We start from the raw sequence: 19,682 nt of genomic DNA on the forward strand, positions 1-19,682 counted from the left end.
GTGGGCTTAGTACACGCAGATGGCAAATCTGACACAGAGGGCCCTGTTTAAGAAGGTGCGCTAGTGTTTTTAGCGTATGCTAAAAATTAGCACGCGCTAATCGTGTAGGCTCCCATAGCAGGGGTGGAGGTGGTCTGGGCCCCCGGGCACTGAGGGTGATCTGGGCCCCCTCCTGTCCAGCTGCTGCCTGACACCCCCCCCCCCCCGCCACCCCTGGGCCCTGGTAGTCTGGTGGCCTCTGCGGGGGGGGGGGGGGGCATGTTCTTTCCTGCCTGCTGTGCTGCTGCTATTCCCATGCCAGCCGACGCCACCATGTTCCCGTGGTGGTTTCATGGGTCTCGACAGTCTCGTGAGACTTCCGCAGGGGACTATCAGCTGCCATTTTTAAAATATGGTGGTGCTGGGTGTGGGGGGGGGGGGGATAACGACAGCCAAGTGGGCCTTCCCCTCCACTGAGGCCACTAGATCACCAATGGAGCGCCAGGCATCTGGGCAGAGCCTCTGGGCTCCCTAGAGCCTCTGGGCCCTTGGGCACTGCCCGGTTGCCTGGATTGTCAGTCCGCCCCTGGCCCATAGGAATATTATGGGCATCTACATGGTTAGCAAGTACATGCTAAAAACACTGACACACCTCTAGCAATGGCTTAGTAAACAGGCCCAGAATGTTTTTAGCCCCTGTGTTAGGCCATTTTTCCCGGTTAGAGTCTAAGGCAGCTTAGTAAAAGAGCCCCTTAGTTTGTGAGCCTTCCAGGTGATAGTTAAATACTTACTGTACCTGAATGTAACCCATGTTGAAGCTACTACTGAAAAAGGTGAGAGCAAAGTCCAAATAAAATAAATGGGAGCACTGGCTTTGGATTTTAGCTTTGATCACTCATCTTCAGAAATCTGAGCCCAAGGTAATCTACCTATAGGTATATGATTTCCCTGTCCCCAGAAGTCTTACAATCTCATTTTATACCCAAAGCAGTGGAGAATGAAGTGATTTGTCCAAGATCACAAGAGGCATCAGTGGGAGACTCAGACTTCCCTGGTTCTCAGCCCAGTGCTCTAACCACTCGACCTCCTTCTCGCCACTGTGGTGTGGTGCTGGACTATTATTTGCTATCAATACTCTGAGACCTGGCATTAGAAATGAGTCCTCAAAGCTCACAGTACCTAATAGCCCAGGGCCATTTTTTTCAGGGGTTTTTGTTTGGTGGGGGAGGGGGGGGAGTGTAATTAAAATTGTATTTAACAGTAAAATCTACAGGTCAGGGACATTCAGGTGCCTTTTACAAAGGTACATTAGCGTTTTAGCGTGCGCTAAAATAAGTATGTGCTAAACGCTAGAGATGCCCATATATTCCTATGGGTGTCTCTAGGATTACAATAATGGAGAAGATAGATAAGAGTCAACTGGCAATAAATCTGACCATACAATAAATTTATAGAATCGAGAGGTGACGCCTCAAGAAGCCCCCGGCTGAATAACTCAAAAGCTCACAGGGGCTGGGCTGCTTCATCATTGGCAACCACCCTCTACAACTAATTTTCTCTTATGCTTTTCCTTACTTAGGAAATTTCAATATACAAATACTTAGCTTTCATTCCATCTACGCTCTCAGGACGCTGGATATGACCCTGACCAACGGTGGCCAGCGTTTCGTCACCTGCCTCAGGGTCAAATGGTCTGCGTCAATCTTAGCTTAAGAATACTCAGCTTCAAACGGGCCCGTTGAAGCTGAGTATTCTTAAGCTAAGATTGACGCAACCATTTGACCCTGAGGCAGGGTGACGAAACGCTGGCCACCGTTGGTCATGGTCATATCCAGCGTCCTGAGGAGCTTAGATGGAATGAAAGCTAAGTAATTTGTATATTGACATTTCTAAGTAAAGGAAAAAGCAATAAGAGAAAAATTATTTGTAGAGGTGGTTGCCAATGATGAAGCAGCCCAGCCCCTGGTGAGCTTTGAGTTATTCAGCCGGGGGCTTCTTGAGGCGTCACCTCTCGATTCTATAAATTTATTGTATGGTCACGATTTATTGCCAGTGACTCTTTATCTATCTTCTCCATTATTGTATATGGTTGTTCAGACAGAAGTATTAGGAGGGATTGCCTTCACAATTGCTTTAATCATTGTCTCTAGGATTTAGCACGCATTGATTAGCGCGTGCCAAAAAACACTAGCACGCCTTTGTAAGGAAAAAAACCCCAGTCTGTTGTGAACTAGAGATTTCCCTAACGTTAGTAGAATATAAATCCTTATAAATAAATGAATGTTGGTGGTTAGTATTGGATTGATTTTCTTGAAACAAAATAGCTCTTACAAGTCTGCTATTATACCTAGAGTACATTAATATTACCATTTCTTGTAGCATAATAACAGTGCTTTATCCACCATCAAATAATATTACCATAAATAATACTACCCATTACTTATAGTAAATTAATATTTATAGTAATAGTAATAGTCTGTCCAATTTTTTAAAACTATATAATCAGCCAGAAACGGCTCATGGCCACGTAAAAAGCATTTCAGCATCTAACCACAGATATTCAGGAGTTAACCGATTATCTCTAGTGAATATTTGTGGTTATTGGCTAGTCGCTAATGGCTATCAAGCTCATTTTTGAAGTGATCGCCAGCCATCTTCCGACACAACTCGGGAGATGGCCGGCGATCTCCTGAACCCCCGGCCATAATTGGTATAATCGGGAAAGCCGATTTTGGCGGGTTCAACTGCTTTCTGTAGCGGGGCGTGTCGGTAGGATAGTGAAGGCAGGACGGGGGGGGATGTGGGGTGTACTCATGAGATGGCCGGGCTTCGCCCCGATATGGAAAAAAAAAAAGACAGGCTTGACCGAGCATTTCGCCGGCTTTACTGGTCCCTTTTTTTTCCTACGACCAAGCTTCAAAAGGAGCCCCCCAACTGACCAAATGACCACCGGAGGAATCGGGGATCACCTCCCTACTCCCCCAGTGGTCACCAACCCTCTCACCAAAAAAAACACCCTTTTTTGCCAGTCTCTCTGCCAGCACTCAAAAGTCATACCCAGCTCCCTGTTAGCAGTATGCAAGTCCCTGGCGCAGTTTTTAGTGGGGTGCAGTGCACTTCAGACAGGGGGACCCAGGCCTATCCTGTTACACTTGTGGGGTAAATGGGAGCCCCTCAAAACCCACCCAAACCCACTACTACCCCACATGTAGGTACCCCCTTCACCCCTTAGGGCTATGGTAATGGTTGTTAGAGTTGTGGGGAGTGGGTTTTGGGGGGGGGAGGGGGGGATTGGGGGGCTAAACAAACCAAGGGAAGGGAGCTATGCACCTGGGAGTATTTTTTTTTTTTTTACATTTTTTAGAAGTGCCCCTAGGGTGCACCGGTGGTGTCCTGGCATTTGAGGGGGGCCAGTGCACTACAAATGCTGGCTCCTCCCCCTGACCAAATGCCTTGGATTTGGCCGGGTGTGAGATCGCCGGCATATTTTCTATTATGGCTGAAAACCGATGCTGGCCATCTCAAACCCGGCGAGCTATGACATTTGGCTGGGCCCAACCATATTAGCGAAGAAAAAGATGGTCGGCCATCTTTTTCGAAAATACGGTTTGCTCCGCCCACTTACTGTGCCGGCCCCGAAGATGGCCGGCCAGCTATCTGGCTGGCGCCGTTCAATTATGCCCCTCTATATCACGTGACATAGCTAGTTAGGTGCGGATATTCAGTGCCAAACAGGTTATGTTTAATGGTTAAAATAGACCACATAAATAGCAGGCCTATCTTTAACCACTAAGCACGTAACTGGTTAGCACTGAGTATCAGCTTAACTGGTTAAGTTGCTTTGGTCAGAAATGAAACCGGATATTCAATGCTGGTCACTGGATACGGGCTGGCATCGGCAGTCACCATGCAGCCCAACGCCAGCTGGATATCGGAGGGAGTGATTTTATTTACCATAAAACAATACTACCATTAGAACCTGAACAAAACCAAGATCTTCAGTTTCTGCCCAAACCAAATCAGCAACCAAACATGGCCCCCCCCCAACAACCCCCCATTCCCTTTCCCCCACCTGACCAAAAAAGCCTCGTCCCAAGTCCCCACCCCAGCGGCAGAACCTCTCCCGGGCCTCCCCCAACCCCCCCCCCCCCCCCCCCCCCCCCCCCCCCCCCCGCTGGTGGCTCCCTTCTTGTAGGCAAAAGAGCCTCCCCACTTGCTCCTATGCATGGCTGGTTCCAGTAGAAATGGCTGCTCAGACCTCTTGCAGCAGCAGGTTCGTAGCTAGACACCCAATTTTGGTGGGCCCCAAAGTGAGTGGGCACGGGAACTCTGCTTCTCCTCTGGCATTTCTGCCTCCCCTCCTCCCCTAGGCAACTGTGCATCTCAACTCTCCTCCCCCCCCCCTCCCCGCCAGTCCACCCCTCTGCACCTTTTAAAGTCTTCATTTCTTTGCTGGCAGTCACTCTCTGACCTGCCTATGTGGAAACAGGAAGTTGCATCAGAGGAAAGGCTTTGGGCCAGCTTGAGCAATAGGTATAAGTCCCTACTCACTGCTGACAAAGAAATTAAGGCTTTAAAAGGTATGTAGACTGGTTGTGGGGTGTAGCTGAGATGCTGGAATGCCTGAGGGGGAGAGGAGGTAGAGATGCCAGGAGTCTTCAACTGACAGGGCTTGGGAGCCCTGCCAACCACATCAGAGATGTGCCACTGTTGGGTAGGCCTAAGCCCAAAGTGAATGGGCCTGTGCACACCTGGACCTGCCCATGGATACGCTACTGCATGACAGATTTGTGAGGCTGATGCAGGAAGTCTTAGCAGCCATTTCTTCAGAGCAGTGGCACTGGGCAGGAACAAGTGGGGTTCATTCCTGCCCCCAAGGAGGCCACTAGACCACCAGGGCTTCTCCAGGTAGGCCTAGGTAGGGCCTATTGGTGGTCAGGCAGGATGAAGGGTAGAGCATGATTGTGATGTGGTGGGTGGGGGGGGGGGGCAAAGAAAGATATCGCGGGGGTTGGGGGAGAGTTTCAGACAGCCAAAAATGCACTGACATTTTCGGCCAAAACTCAAACCTGGATTTTGGGCCAGTATCGGTTCCAAATCCAAAACTAAAATGTGGTCAGCCTCTAACTACCATTAATTACAGCATAATAATATTATCATGACAAGGTAAAGTACAACCACTGTTGTTTACAGTATAATAATAGTGATAGTACTATCATTAATTACAGTACAATAATACTATCATTACTACAGTAAAGTCTACTACAATTATGTGCTCTATAGTCATAATTTTATGATTATATCACATCTTGAACTTATATTAAGGACGCATGTGATCAAATACAGTACCATAAACAATTGCTCTTAGAGCACAACACTACTATTACATATGGTAAAGTACACTACCATTATTTACACTAAAATACTACCAATACTTCTAGAACAATAATACTACTATTACTTACAGCACAACAATCCTACTATAATTTATGTTCAATAATGCTACCATTATTTACAGTAAGTAATACTACAATTGCTGACAGCACAATAACACCATCTAATGATAAAGTATACTGTTACAGTACTTACAGCACAATAGCACTGCTAGTATTTGGTACTGCCTGCTGGATGGTGTTAACAAAGCCTAAAATAACCCAGATAATTGATTGTACACAAACCTAAATCTAAATAAATAACATTTTGGTGGGAGAGGAGGAAGGCCTCTGATCCTTTGGGCTTCCAGCTCTTTGTGAACTAAAGCTAGTATCTGGCAACATGAACTTGATTGGGTGGCAGAGCTGGTGGTGGGAGGCGGGGCTGGAGGTTGGGAGGCGGGGATAGTGCTGGGCAGACTTATACGGTCTGTGCCAGAGCCGGTGGTGGGAGGCGGGGATAGTGCTGGGCAGACTTATACGGTCTGTGCCCTGAAGAGGACAGGTACAAATCAAGGTAAGATACACAAAAAGTAGCACATATGAGTTTGTTTGTTGGGCGGACTGGATGGACTGTGCAGGTCTTTTTCTGCCGTCATCTACTATGTTACTGTATGTTACATAAACACCAGAGGTTTTTCCTCACTTGGATTAGTTATCACAATGACAGTCCTAATGCTCCTTTTGGCCAGAAATTTGGCCACGAGGTGTCACCATTTTGCAATGTCTAGCACTCCCTTTCCCCTAGGGACCCTGACCACTTCCTCTGTCTGTCCCCAGCCCATCTGGTAGGTCTCCTTAGCAGTGCACAGTACTGCCACTGTGCCAGCAGGCCAGCCCCAGAAACCTAACAGACAATATCAGCTTACAAGGATCAAGAATAATAGTGCACATTTTTCTTGAAAGAAATCTGCCCAGGTTTCAGATTAATTCAACAGAAAAGTATCTGTGGGACAGTGGATCTGTTTTCCAGTTTTCATCCTGGGAATATGCTGAAACTTAGAATGAAAATGCCTCTGACGTGTTTACAATTGTTTCTTTCTTTGAAAGCAGCACTGTTGGAGCCCCTAGTCAGAAGGATGTGTGCTCTCTATCCAGGACTGCAATTATATGCAAGGAATGTATTAGTCATGTTACACACACAGGCAACATTACCCTAATTCCCTGGCAAGAACAATGCTATCATCTTATATTCAAAACTTTAATGGGACCCAACCACATTTCCCTTATTCTCCTTCACTGGCTTTAAATGTTTAGGTTTCACATCTGTATACAACTTCCTCCAAGGGAAAACACATCTTAAACTTTCCTTTTTTTTCTCTAAATATTATTCAATGATGTCTTGCATCTTATATTTCCATTAGACAGTGCTTTGCCTGGTTCAAGAAAGCACTACCGTTGTAGCCAGGACCCAGGACTGTCTCTGTGATCACTAGAAGGTGCTACCAGCCTTGGATGTTACTGTTGGTCTAAAGATCTGTTGGTTTGCCTAAGGTATCAGATACCCTTGGGATGACCTTCATTGGACCAGGCTGGAGTGAGCTGAAAACTCAAACGGGCAAGAGAAAAACTGCCAAGTCAAAATGAAAAAAAAAAATTTGCGTAGAAATATTAAGACTCCACTGCAGTTACATTGTATCCCAGTCTAGGTTGCATTGTGCCTGTAGAATGCTTTGAGGTTTCTTGTATAAAATCTTTATAGATTATAAAATCTTTTAAGGACCAACAAGAGAAGAGACAAGCCCTGAAAGCATGTCTGGGCCAAGTCAGTTGCTGCGCCTGCTGCTTGGGGCCTAATTTTACTGGCTGATCAGAGTAATTGGGCTGTAGAGTCTTCCTGTGCTCTGTGGGGTTGGTCTCCAGCTCCCCAGCAAGACCTTCATGGCCCGGGAGCCTCTTTCTTTTGTTGGGGGAGTGGGGGTGGGGGTGGCAGTAGTACTATTGGCCTCTATTGGCCAGTTTCCATCCATGGGACACTTTGCTCCATGGGTTAGGTTCCTGATACCCCAGCCTGCAGATCAGTGGCCAGAGGTGAGGGAGGAGTGCCCATGATAGTTGGGGCACAGGGGGGAGGATCAGGGGTGGAGTCTGCTGGTGCCTCTGCTCTGTCTCTACAGGTGCCTCTAGTCAGTAATGGGGGACAAGAAGCGCATGGAGAAGATCCTTCAATGAGTGGGGCTGGCTGGTTTGAAGGGTCCATAAGTACATAAGTATTGCTATACTGGGAAACACCAAAGGTCCATCAAGCCCAGCATCCTGTTTCCAACAGTGGCCAATCCAGGTCACAAATACCTGGCAAGATCCCAGTGGCAGCCCATACAAGCAGCTCAGTCAGGAGCGGGCTGGCCAGACTGGACCTGAGAATGCTTGTGCATCATTATTGAGGAATCCTCCACAAGGATCATTGGGTAAGGGCTCTGCTCCACATCTCGGACATCTGTGGCAAGTGATGGAACATCTGCACCTGGTAAAAGGCCTTTGAAAACTTCCAAGCATGATCGGGGTGCTAAGAGAAAGAAAAGAAGGATGGGAAAGAGACATAGGAGTTCTTCTTCCTCTTTTTCTGGATCTAGTGTTTCTTCTTCTTTCTCTTCATCCTCTTCCTCTGCGAGCATAGCCCAGTCATCTACCAAAGCAGCTGGGGGGGAGGAAGTCAAGGGGGGGGCTCTTGTGCTAGTGGCTTTATTGGAATTGTGGGAGCAAGTTCCTCGCACACTTTGGAGAAGGATAGGGAAGTGAGTTTGCATAGATATATTCAAGTTGATTGAGGGCAGGATAAAGTGAAAGCACAAGAAGAAGTCAAAGTCACAGGATGAATCAGGGAAGGACAGGGAGGTGTCCAGAAATATAGTTAGTTGGATGTGTTCATTCCTTAGGTTAACGAGCATGTAGGGGCATAGAGGCCCAGGTCAGTACGGCCTTTTGCTAGTGTATGCAGACATGGCACTTAATGCTTCCCAACTGTATAGGGATGGTTGTGGTTTGAACTACAACAAGGCCTTCCAGGATAAGGCCATCCTCCTTTCTTCTTGAGTTTGTTGTCTTCCTCAAGCTGGTGGCTTGGGTATTTTCTCTGTTCCTTGTCTGAATACCCTTGCCTTCTTCCCTTGACTTGTTATCTCTACCAGGCTTAGCTAGCTGGGTGTGCTCTGTTTGGATTATTGGACATTCGTATATTCATTAGGCTGGTCACAGAGCAGCACATTCCCTGGGCGAGATCTCCTGGCTTGAGGAGCGTGGCATGCAGTGGTGCCAGCTGCTCCCACTCCTATATTCTCTATGGTCCAAGCCCCGGCACCGTCATCTGATGATCATCCACCTGAGAGGGAATGATATGGACAACTGGACTGGAAAGTGCCTTATAGACACTGTGAAGGTTGATTTAAAATTCATACTGTCTTGGTACTCTTTTTTTCTGGGTGGTTTGGTCCAACATCATTCCCAGACCTACCCGTCTGGCAGTGCAGAAGAGGACTCGTGGCCTGGTTAAAATCAACAAGCAGGTGGGGACCTGGCTGGCAGTGTGGGGAAGCTACCATCTTAGACATGATTGGGTGGACACATGGTATCTTGGGCTTTTTGACAGGGATAACATTCATCTGTCTGATGTTGGGCTGGACCTTTTCCTTAATAATATAAAGGAAATTGTTGAATTTTTTTCAATGTTATGATGCACTAGATCACAGCTTTGGGACCTTTGGGGATGGGGCCATTGACTTAGGTCATTGACCCCTGTGGCAGACACCTGAGCTGCAGAGGTTGTAGCTCATGGGGTGAGCTGTAACCATAAGCAAGGGTCAAGAGTTGATTATCAAGGTGGGTGACCAGACCTGGTGAATGGGCAAGGAGGCTCCTGCTTGCTTCAAAAGCCCTAGCTATCAAGGCAGGGCTGGGTTAATGGAGATTGGCAGAGATGAGCTATGACAGATGGTACTAGCTGACAAGGCGAGTAGCTGAAGGGGGGGGGAGGAGAGGTCTTGGTCATAATGTTTAAGTGTAGTTTGGGATGCTACTTCCAGAATTTCTTGTTACAATTTTATAGAACTCCAACTGGTGTGTTGTTAACTTATTTGCAGATAGTTTTTGATTATTAATGCATTTATAAGAGGGTGGGGCAGTGATTTTAAAATAAGTAATGTCTGCTACTACTACTTATCATTTCTATAGCGCTACTAGATGTAAGCAGAGCTGTACACTTGAACATGAAGAGACAGTCTAATTAGGACAGACAAACAAGAGATAAGGGAATATTAAGTGAGGGTGATAAAATAAGGGATGCTGAACAAGTGAATAAGGGTTAGGAGTTAAAAGCAGCATCAAAAAGGTGGGCTTTTAGCTTAGATTTGAAGACAGCCAGAGATGGAGCTTGACGTACCGGCTCAGGAAGTCTATTCCAGGCATATGGTGCAGCAACATAAAAGGAATGGAGTCTGGCGTTAGTGGTGGAGGAGAAGGGTGCAGATAAGAGAGAGTTACCCAGTGAACGGAGTTCCCAGGGAGGAATGTAGGGAGAGAGGAGAGTGGAGAGGTACTGAGGAGCTGCAGAGTGAATGCACTTATAGGTCAATAAGAGGAGTTTGAACTGTTTGCGGAAACGATAGGAAGCCAGTGAAGTGACTTGAGGAGAGGGCTAATATGAGCATAACGACACTGGCGGAATGGATGATGGTTGGAGGGCAAGTGGAGGGGGGAATGGGAGTCACAGGTTAAGGTTCTTTTTATACAAGCTTTCCAGATCTCTAAGGAAAAGCGGCTCCTGAGCTCCCAAAAGCTATGAATTGCACCATTCCTTGAACAGGATCGGAGATTCCAGCGTCCAGAGAGGATGTACTGCTGAAAGGTGCTGAAAGGCCAGTGGCAGAGGCTTGAGGTGTCATTGCACCTCAGCATCAGATCTGCCTCATGGCTTGGTCTCTCTGCATTTTATTTACAACAATTCTGTTTTCAATGAACCATCAGAAGGAATTCATCTGAAAAGCAAGAAACCAGACTGCAGTTTTTTTTCACCGTTCTCATCCTTCTTACTCACTTCTTAATACTTTTTTTTTTGTTTTGCTTTCTATTCCCAACTTTACCATAAAATTAACCCAAGCTTCTCTAGATCAGCTCTAACATGTACTATTTATAACAGCTAATTACAGAAAATGCAGAAGTTTCTTCCAACAGATGTTCAACAAAAACAGCCAACAATAAAATAACCAACAGATCTTTAGAAAAGGGCAACTTTCTAGGTTGGTGGCAGCTTCTAGAGCCCCTGATTTGCCGTCCACCTCTACGACGGGTAAGACTATAATGTGCCACCAGTCCCTGTGGGCCTTCAGCAGCACCCGGGAAATGGAGATCTTCCATAGAGAAGTATAATTTAGAAACCGAGGAGGACAGAAGCTCCCTGCTAAAGGAAGGGCAGATCCTGGGTCCCCGCTGTAAGCTACGGGCAGAGACCCTCTTTCACTGGGACCAGTGACTGTCACCCACCCCTGCTCTCCACACAGGGAGAAAGTGGTCTGGAAGTGCTGTAGGTCCTGGTCCTTTTCTCTGTGCTGGTTACAGCTAAATGTGGGATTGTTCAAGCCCAGAAGAATAATAAGATTTTGCTCTTGGGATTGGTGGATTGTGTCTGGGAGAATCCCAGTTTCCCAGGCTCTCCTCTCCAGTAAGTAGCTCCCGTCCCACTGTACTTACTGTCCTGGGGGGCCGCCTCGCTGCCACTGCTGCCCCCCGAAAGCTCTTGGCCGCAGGGCTCCCCGACTCCGTCCAGTCCCGCAGCCCCCGCCACTTCCTCCAGGTCCAGGAGGTGACAGACGCTGAAATTCTTCCTACCTTGGGGTGCTCGGGGAGCCCCTGCCTCTCCGGGCCGGGGTCTCTCTCCATGGTGCAGCCGCCTTCTGCTTGGCTGACTGTCTCTCCTGCCCTTTCTCTGTTCAGTTCACTCCTTGTGTTTCTATCTGTTCACTCTCTCATCCCCTTTGCATCTCGGCTGTCTCTCCTGCCCTCTCCTTTTCTGTTCAGTTCCCTCCTTGCGTTTTTCTTTTTTTCACTCTCTGTCTCTTTGATCCCCTCTCTGCATCTTCTGACCTCTCTCTATATTTAACCGCCTCACTGTATCCCCTCTCTGCATCTCTGGCCGTCTCTCCTGTCCTCTCTTTCTGGATATCTCTGTTTCTCCACCAGATCTTGCTGGCAGTTCCAGCTTCCTCCTCTTTCCTCTCAAGATTTACGCTAAGCCAAGATACCCAAAACTTGTTCTCTTCCTTTTCCAACCTCCGTTCCGCCTTGCTGACGTCTGGAAGAAAACAAACTTTTTTTTTTCCTCTTTTCTTTCGGATTGTTAGAGAAGACCTTCCAAACTCCCCGTCTCCGAGCATTATTAATACACACATACCCAGCCCTCTTTTTTCACTCTATCAGAAATAAATCCCAGTAAAAGGAGCTGTCTGGGAAGGTCTGGTTCTGACCATTTGAAGTGTCCACTACTTGTCCTGGGACTCTTTCACATTCACAGAGTCCACTGGACAGGGATTTCATCCAGGTTTGGATCTCTGTCCGTCCCCCCCCCCTTCAATACAAATAGAGAAAAGTCTGATCTGAAGTGTGCAGGACCCTCAGTCCCAGGGGAACCCACACCCGTTCCCATTAAGGAGATAATTAGAGCCCACATCCCACAAAGAAACTCCTGAGACTCTCCAGGGCAGGGGTAGGAGCCTCCCTAATGAAAACCAGCTTGCCCCAGAGAAAACCTTTTTGCTATTTATGGTAACAAGGACGCTATGAAAGGAACACTAAGTGGATTTTCTCTTTAATTGAAATGCCTTATTCCATGTGGGGAAATGGTCCCATTGCTGTCTGGTTGGGGATAGTGTGGCAGTTGTACTTTGGGAGATGTGCTTGATTCAGCCCCAATGCCCTGTGTCCTGGTGTTGGTCACTGACAACCCAGGGCTGTGGCACCAACTATGAGCACAAATTGATGTAAATGATTGGGGAGGGGGCAGTGACCATATACAGTAGTGTCTAAGACTGAAAGAATATGAAAACGTTTCATCAGAAATTTCCTTTCTACGCTACGTTTACTTTTCTGTCACACCAAGACAGGATGATAGCTCTGGTACTGTAGTTGTATTGGCTGTGAAATGTGCCTCTTGGGTTGTTGGGGGGGAGTCTTGAAGCTTTCTGTAACCTCCTCCTCCAACTACTACTACTTAGCATTTCTATAGCGCTACTAGGGTTACGCAGCGCTGTACAAGTTTAGCATGGGGAAGGACAGTCCCTGCTCAAGAGAGCTTACAATCTAAATTCTCCCATGGTCATGTGTCCAAAAGTTTATATAGCAGATCAAATCTTTAGTCTTTGAACACAATAAAAATACAAATCTCCATTTTTTTGCCCTGTATTTCTAGTCGCAGTGAGGTGACAGGTTCATGTTCCATGGTAATTAGTTTGTATTTTATTGTACTTCTCTTAGAGTGGTTTTGTCATAAATCTAAAGAATAATTATGATTATGGATCAGATTTGCATAGATCCAGGATGGGGTGAAAGCCCCTGTGCCTGTCATCACAATCTCTCCTTTCTCCCCCAGGTTGTCTTCTTGGACAGGAAACTAGGCGATATTTTTTTGTTGCAGACTGTGGAAGAGAGCTGAGCTCTCCAATATTAACCTGAAAACTATTGTCAGAGGTAGGAGGCATAAGTCCAGAGAAACTTTTCAAGCAGAGTCCAAGGTAAAATGGCAGCTAAGAGAATTTCTGTTGTTTATGGCTGTCCCCATTTATCTTCTCCACCAAGTGTGAATGTGTGTATATATATCCATCTGTATAGAGGGGAAAGCTAGACTTTGCTCTTTCTCATAGAAGAATGAAGGCAGATAAAGACCATATGGCCTATCCAGCCTGCCCATCCATACCATCTACTATCCCTTCCTCTCCCTTAGAGATCCTACCTACTTGTCCGAAGCTTTTTTGAATTCAGATACAGTCTTCAACTCCACCACAGGGAGGCCATTCCATGCATTCACTACCTTTTCCAGGAAGAAGTGTTTCCTTAGGTTACTCCTAAGTCTGTCCCCTTTCACCTTCATCCAATACCCACTCATTCCAGAGCTTCCTTCCTTTCAGAAAGAGACTCACCTCCTGTGCATTTATAAATGACCTAGAGATGGGAGTAACTAGTGAAGTAATTAAATTTGCTGATGACACAAAGTTATTCAAAGTTACTCAAAGTTGTTAAATCGCGGGAAGATTGTGAAAAATTACAAGAGGAACTTACAAGATGGGGAGACTGGGCGTCTAGATGGCAGATGATGTTTAATGTGAGCAAGTGCTCTTTTTTTTTAAATATCTTTATTAATGATCCAGAAACAAGAAGCATAAAACACACACCATAACATACAGCATTGGAATAATACTGTCCTTAAGGAACAAGTAAAACATATACAAAAGCCATGTTAATAGCTTCGAGTTTGGGGAATTGCATCCAGGTCACCTGCCTAATGTCTAGGTGAGAAGTGTATGACACCAAATGGGGGTGGGGGAAGTAATTAAGAATAGGTGGGATGGGTTGGAAGGGATTGAGGAGAGGGGGTTGAGGGAAAGAAATAAAAGGATTCATTTCTAAGGAGAGGAGGTTAGATGTGTACTGCCCGAGAATAAACCTGCACAGGTTTGCTATCTAATATAATAATTTGCTCCTTCAATGTTTGAATGTGTCTCACTGGGATCGTAACCATCTCCTGACGTCACGAACGCAGTGAGAAACATTTGAACATTGCAGGAGCCCGCCCCTGCCACCACGCCCCCCCCCCCGAGGTCACCGCCGCTCACCCCTCCACCCCCCCAAGGTCCCCACCGCTCCCCTTCCACACCCCACCCGAGGTCGCCGCAGCCACTGCTCCCCCCTCCACCCCCCCAGGTTGCCGCCGCTCACCCCTCTCCGTCCACCCAGCCACTTTCCCTCCAGGCCCACCCACCCAACAGACCTGCCAAGTCTCCAGCAATACAGGTGGCACCAGCTCCGATTTCTAATTCTGGCCACTGCTGCTTCAGCAGCAGCGAACGCTACAAAAACACCATCAGCTGTTTTTACGAAGCAAGCACGAACCCGCAGGCAGCCATCAGGATTGGCTGTTGGCTCTACAGCCGCTCCTCTCGCCTCTCATGTCACTGCACTCCTCTGGGGTCGTCCTCCAGGGTCAGTGATGTGAGAGGCGAGAGGAGCGGCTGCAGAGCCAATCCTGATGTCTGCCTGCGGTGCCGTGCTTGCTTCGTAAAAACAGCTGATGGTGTTTTGTATCGGACACTGCTGCTGAAGCAGCACTGGCCAGAAATCGGAGCTGGTGCCGCCTATGTCGCTGTAGACTTGGGCAGGTTCTGTTGGATGGGTGGGTGGCTGGGCAGGCCTGGGAGGGAAAGTGGCTGGGCAGACGGGAGGGGGGAGCGGCAGTGACCTGGGGGGGAGCAGTGGCTGTGGCAACATCGGGGGGGAGGGGAGCGATGGCGACCTTGGGGGGTGTTGGGGTGAGCGGCGGCGACGTCGGGGGGGGCGTGGTGGCAGGGGCGGGGACAATCGGTGGGTGGCTGGAGAAGGGGGCAGGGGAGAGAGAAGAATCGCTGAGTGGTTGGAGGGAGGGCAGGGGACAGAGGAGATAGTCTCAATCTCTCTCTTTCACACAGACACACACACACACACACACACACACACACACACAGTCTCTCTCTCTCTCTCACACACAGTCACTGTCAAACACACTGTATCAAACATACACACTCCAAACAAAACCTTGCTAGCGCCCGTTTCATTTTTGTCAGAAACGGGCCTTTTTTACTAGTATGAGAATATATGGTCGGTGCAGCACAGGAGCAAATTTAATGGCAGAGGTAAGAAAATTCTGCAACAATGTTTATCATATAATCATGTCTCCAAGGGATGGGATGGAAGGGCATTAATCCCTCATATTGTAAAGGTTCTCATGCTCAGCTATAAGGCAGTGAAGAAATTCAGGGGCCCTTTTGCTAAGCTGTGTTAAGCGCTAACGTGAACCTAACACTGGAAAAACTGGAGTACCGTGACATGCACTACAGTGTCTCGTGGTCATTTGAGAACATGTATGCTCTAAGCACAAACAAAATCATTTTTCTAACATTTTTTTAGGGGACACGTCAGGGGCAGAGAGTGGGCATTCCTGCACGGACCAGTTAGCACATCTACATTATCACATGCAAACTGGTTAGTGCAAGGATACCACGTGGGCCCTTACCACCTACAAAATAGGTATCGGTAATTGCTCCCATGGTAATTTTGAAAAATGGCCACGTGCTAATGGTAAATTAGCACACTGCCTGCCATTAATGCAAAAAAAAAATTTGTTTTTTTCTATGGCTGCAGTAAAAATGGTCTTAGCATGTAAGGAAGATCCACGTAAGAGACACTAAGGCCTATTTTTACTGCAGTTTACTAAAAGGAGTCCTCAGACAGCCAAGTCAGAGAAGGAGTTGAAATATGTTTTAAAAACTGAGTTTTTTGTAGTGTACATGTTATACTATGGGTGTAGTTTATAGGGACTGGGTTTTACGATTTGATGGTGTGTTTATTCTCCTGCCTGTCAAGTGTTTTAATTTTGTATTAATTGTTTTATTGCTATGGTGTACTTTGTAAGCCGCTTTGATTGATTAGAAACGTGACATATAAATCTAAATAAATAAGGCCAAGGGACAGCCTTTAGCTTATAAGCCAGACCTCACAATGAGATATTAGCCAAATAGAGACCAGTCCAGCAGAGGTTACGGACTCCAAAAAGCAGAAGAATCGATGGCTCAGGTAAAGGCTGTCCATCTTTATCAGAGTGAGGACAAGAACTCCAGGTTTGAAATCAACACTGTGAACCAGGAAAAACCTTCTCCAAGGGCATGTGACAGTCTCTCTCAAAGTCTGGGATCTCTTTGCATACATGCGTATCTTTTTCATTCATTGTATTTCTATATCAAAGTGGTGTGTAACACTCCAACACTCAATACAGTTTAACAGTAGTAAATACAACTGTGCATAAACATCAGTTGCACTGAACTAAGCCACGATTGCAAATGTAATTCTGTTTTAAGACTAGCGGCTAGTGAATTCCCAGAATGAGGGGTTTGTGACCCATTGAAAAGGTGTGGTTTATAAAATTTGCACCTTATTCTTCGGTTGTCCTCTGGCTTAGGTCCTGAGGGTATGAGATCTATAGAGGGACAATAAAGCACTTCAGATTTTCCAGTAAACTCCTTTTTTAATAGTAGTTCTCCAGAACTGAGGATGCTTTAGACAGTATTGTCTTGTTTGCTTTTCATGTTGAAATTTAATTTGCTTTATTTTTGATGGTATTTGTACAAAAAGTCCCATCATTTCATATGGATTTTGGTTACCTCTCTTTCATTTAAGTAATCAAGCACTCCCTAATCGTTGTAGAAACTGCAGGTAAATATTTCATTGGCCTGGCTGCATATAGCAGGCTGCAGGATGTAATTTTAATACATTTGTACCCAGCACTTTCCCACTCATAGCAGGCTCAATGCAGCTTACATATTATATACAGGTACTTATTTGTACCTGGGGCAATGGAAGGTTAAGTAACTTGCCCAGGGTCACAAGAAACCACAGTTGGACTCAAACCTGGTTCTGCTAGTTCTCTGCCCACTGCACTAACCATTAGGCTACACCTCTACTGAAAACTGTCCCAGTAGTAGCAGTCTAATTTTATTTATTTTATTTGTACCCCACACTTTCCCACTCATAGCAGGCTCAATGCGGCTTAGGTACTTATTTGTACCTGGGGCAATGGAGGGTTAAGTGACTTGCCCAGAGTCACAAGGAGCTGCCTGTGCCTGCAGTGGGAATTGAACCCAGTTCCCCAGGACCAAAGTCCACCACTCTAACCACTAGGCCACTCCTCCACTAATGAGACAATCACTCCAGTTTCAGGGGTTGCTAATCTCCAGCACACATTTTGTACTAATCTGCATTTTCTGCTCTTCCTTGTGTATGGGGTGTTAGGCATCCTAGGCAAACATTCAGTCTTGCATCTCTCCCCTCCATTAAATTTGTAGGTTTCCTGCCCCTCCCCCCTCCGAGAATAATCTGGGTAAATGGGCTATTTGAAAATTGCCCACCCTCTCTGCTGTTGTTTCTTTTTTTTCTAGTTGTCAGGATCTATTGTTTTGCTTTAACTATAGCTGCTCTTTTGTGCACCCCCTCCCCAGCAGTTGCTGCCCTAGGCAGTCACCTAGTCCTGCTTAATGACTGGGCTGGACCTGGAAGGAGAGCCTCTTGTAAACCTCCCAAGGTGTGTAAAACCACAAAGCCAGTGTTCCAACGTTCTGCAAGGGCATGCTGGCATTCGGCCCATCTTTTCCTCATTTTCCTAACTGGGCTCATAATTAGCTTTATTTATAACCTACTCTTGAACTTTGGACAGATTTGTTTTTAGAGCATTAAGACAGCTAAGAAATTCAGGCAGGCACCAAATAATTAAGCAGGATCTCTTGGGTCCACTTCCTTAGAGTTTGGGAGAAATGTGACCTTTCTCCATGATTAAAGCATTCTAAGAGTAAAATGAGCCCTTGTCCTCTTTTCATAGCTGCAATTTCTTTAAACATGCAAAGATTTAGACAGGATTCTATGGGGGAGGGATCAGTAGGAGAGGTGTCCTGCCTTCTATTCCCCTAACCACCCCCCCCCCCCCCCCCCCACTACCAGCACATCCCTGTTACTGCTTAGGAATATTAAGAGTGCTTTACTTTTGGGGATTGTGACGTAACTAGAGAGTGTTTTCTGCCAGATGGAAACAAATACAATTTCCGGGTGCTGCTAGATCCTTTAGATATGGGTGAATGTTTGTTTCACACAGATATTTTTATTTTCCAAGATTTATAACCCACTTTAAATCCAAAGCGAGGCACAATAAAACATACATAAAACCATTAACCATTAATACTGACAAAGGCCCCCTCCAACTATCAGTAAAACTTAACAAGACAGGTCCGAGGTCACCTCCCCCCCTAAAACACCTTAAAAAAATAACGGGTCTTCAAATATTATCTTATTAATATCTTATTAATTCTTTTTAAACATTTTAAAAAAAAAAAACTTTTTAAATATTCATATATATGGTTTACTTTTAATTTTCAATGTTATATTATCAGAATGAGTCACAGATCATTATCTGGCGGTTTGTTTGTTCATATATTTACGTTATACATTTTTACTTAACATCTGTCATTTTATTCACTATATCCATGTTCATGATATATTTGTAACAATATTTTCTATTTGTTTCATTGTTCAACTTAGGTTATAAAGACCCCTGAGGCAGGCCTTAGGGCCGAAACACGGCCGTGTTGGGTCATTCTTATGTACATCAGGTTTTTTAAATTTTTAATTTTCATGTGAATAAAAAATTTTTTGGTATCCTCATCCACTCTCCTCACTTTTTGTTTTATACTGAATGTTTGTTTCACACAGATATTTTTATTTTCCAAGATTTATAACCCACTTTAAATCCAAAGCGAGGCACAATAAAACATACATAAAACCATTAACCATTAATACTGACAAAGGCCCCCTCCAACTATCAGTAAAACTTAACAAGACAGGTCCGAGGTCACCTCCCCCCCTAAAAACACCTTAAAAAAATAATGGGTCTTCAAATATTTCCTAAATTGTAATCTATCCAAACAAAATCTCAAATATCCTGGAAGTTGGCTCCACATATCTATGACAGCAACTGAGAAAACTCAAACACGAGTGTCAACAAAATGAAATGCAGATATCCCGTATTACACAGCTTCCTTCAAAACTTCCAGTCCCCTGCACAGACTTACCTTTCTACCCAAATTTCCCTCCTGTGGTTGAGAGGAAGGGTACTGGTTGCCACCTACTGTGAATTTAGGGAGCTGTTACTGACTGGCTTCCCATCAGCCATCCACAAGTCACAGGGAGCTACTCTTGCTCACAATATGGACAATATAATGATGTCTATACTACATTTGATAGCAGCTGAGGACAGCCATTTTTCAAAAAATTATTTCACTGCTCAAAGGCTGGAATACCTTTCATTTCCATCCATTACGTTTATTTAATACTTTCTTACTAAGGACTCTGTAAATTTAACAAACAGGCCCTGTCTAAGGGTATTAGTCACTCTAAGCAAACCTGCATCCTCCAGTTACCCATCTATCAACTAGTGGCAGCTCAGGCACAGCATCACCCCCCCCCCACACCCCCCTCCCCCCAAAGCCTTCAGAT

General features: G+C 45.8%; 1 protein-coding gene across 1 annotated transcript in view; it reads right to left on the bottom strand.

Moving 5' to 3' along the window:
- Positions 1 to 19,682, bottom strand: part of PRRX2 (paired related homeobox 2) — a 36,370-nt gene that overhangs the window by 13,702 nt on the left and 2,986 nt on the right. Inside the window, 1 exon segment of the mRNA XM_030206840.1 lies at positions 11,094 to 11,339. Coding sequence (XP_030062700.1) covers positions 11,094 to 11,339 — 246 coding nt within the window.

Source organism: Microcaecilia unicolor, chromosome 6 (genome assembly GCF_901765095.1).
Source record: "Microcaecilia unicolor chromosome 6, aMicUni1.1, whole genome shotgun sequence".
NCBI lineage: Eukaryota > Metazoa > Chordata > Amphibia > Gymnophiona > Siphonopidae > Microcaecilia > Microcaecilia unicolor.